The sequence below is a fragment of the Mandrillus leucophaeus genome, unplaced genomic scaffold, assembly GCF_000951045.1.
Source record: "Mandrillus leucophaeus isolate KB7577 unplaced genomic scaffold, Mleu.le_1.0 Scaffold7, whole genome shotgun sequence".
Classification (NCBI taxonomy): Eukaryota; Metazoa; Chordata; class Mammalia; order Primates; family Cercopithecidae; genus Mandrillus; species Mandrillus leucophaeus.
The window spans coordinates 2,601,218-2,603,137 of record NW_012107585.1 but is presented as its reverse complement, the minus strand read 5'-3'; the positions used below and the strand labels follow the sequence as shown (position 1 = coordinate 2,603,137).

The window sequence follows — 1,920 nt, the reverse complement described above, 5'->3', positions numbered from 1 at the left end:
TTTTAAAACATGAAGTCCATGTGGGCAATGCTAATAAAACCGCTGCCATCCACTGTTGGACCACCCAAGACTGACCTGAGAGAGTAGGATACTAGAAGCCTGTCTCCAGAGTTAATTTCCTGGTTTGCTAAGGATATGCCTTTGCAGTAGCTGCCCCATCTCATCTCACATCTTAGTATCCACAGCACCCAGAGCTTTCCAGACCACTGGGGGCATCCCATCTATCCACCTATCCATCTACCTACCCATCCACCATCCATCCATCCATCCACCCACTCACCCACCCATCTATCCATTTATTTATCTCTTCACTTCCCCATCTATCCATCTATCCACACATCAGCCATCAATCTATCTGTTCATTCATCTCCCATCCATTCATCTATTCATCTATCTACCCATCTATCCACCCACTCATCCAACCACCCGTCCATCCATGTACCCATTTATCCATCTATTCATCCACTCATCCATCTACCATCCATCCATCTGTTCAGCCACCTATCAATCTATCCACCCATTCATCCATCCAGCCATGCATCCATCCATCTACCAATTTATGCATCCAACTACCCATCCATCCATCCGTGAATCCATTCACCCATTCATCTACTCACCTATCTATCCCCCATCCATCTACCCATCCATTCATTCACTCATCCACCCATCCACCCGTCCATCCATCCATCCATCCATCCATCCATCCACCCACCCACCCACCTGTCCACTCACTCAGCCATTCACCTATCCATCTTTCTCTCTCTTTATCTTTCTCAGGTTAAAGTGCCACAACAAATGCACCAAAGAAGCCCCACCCTGTCATCTTCTGATCATCCACCGAGGAGGTAAGTATTTAACACTTACTGCCCTAGGGGTAGGGGTGAGGTGGGGCTCCTGCAGGTCCCGCACATAGCTGTCCCACTCGGGTTGGTTCTGAATACCTCCTGATCCCCACATAGTTCCCCACATGGTTTCTTCCTCTCTAACACCATTCTTCCTGACATCTGTCTCCTTTATCCTCCCTTATGCCTCTTCTCTCTATTTCTTGCCCCTCTACTGGTCCCTCAGACACTTTAGCCCCTTTTGTCTCCCCACTTAACCCCTGCTCTCTCATCCTGCCTCCTATGCTAACTTCTAGCCTCTTCTGTTTACCAATCCCATTGCTTTTCTTCCCACCAAAAAGAGCACTGGCTGGGTGTTTTTCCATTGTGTGTTCGCTAGATTTAATCAATTGGCCTTGCAAAAGTAGGTATGAGGAGGGGTACATCTTGGGCCTGTTGGATTAGGCCATCTGTGTCCTGTCTCCTGGGGCCCTAGGAGTGTTCGAGCCAACCTATCCAGGCAAGGAAGTAGCAGCCCTGGGAGAGCCACTACCAGGATTCCACTGCAAAAGCAAGACAAATCTGGCTGAAAGGAAAGGCTTTTCCCTGACTGCCAAGGACTTACTTATAAGGGACACTGTCTTGGGAACTCTTGTAGTCCAGCTTTCAAAATAGTTCCCCTGATCCTTGCCCAATGGGATGATCACCCCCAAACTCCATTATCCATATTGAAATTTATCCCTGAGGGACTTTCTGGACCTGTGCTGCCTAATACAGTAGCTACTAGCTACATTTGACTATTTAAATTTAGATTAATTAAAATCAAATAAAAACACAAATTTAATTACTCAGTCACACCAGCCACATTTCTAGGGCTTATATTGGTACAAATATAGAACGTTTTATTGATTGCAGAAAGTTCTACTGCACACCATAGGCCAGATCCTTGCTATTCAAAGCGTTGTCCATGGACCAGCAGCATTAGGATCGCCTGGGAGCTTGTTAGAAATGCATGACTTATGAGGCTGGGCGCGGTGGCTCACACCTGTAATCCCAGCACTTTGGGAGGCCGAGGCAGGTGGATCATGAGGTCGGGAGA

The 1,920-nt window shown here is 47.3% G+C and overlaps 1 protein-coding gene across 1 annotated transcript in view; it reads left to right on the top strand.

The window, feature by feature from the left end:
• Window positions 1-1,920, top strand: part of KSR2 (kinase suppressor of ras 2) — a 523,630-nt gene that overhangs the window by 434,519 nt on the left and 87,191 nt on the right. Inside the window, exon 8 of the mRNA XM_011964399.1 lies at window positions 778-843. Coding sequence (XP_011819789.1) covers window positions 778-843 — 66 coding nt within the window. The remainder of the gene's footprint in view (window positions 1-777; window positions 844-1,920) is intronic.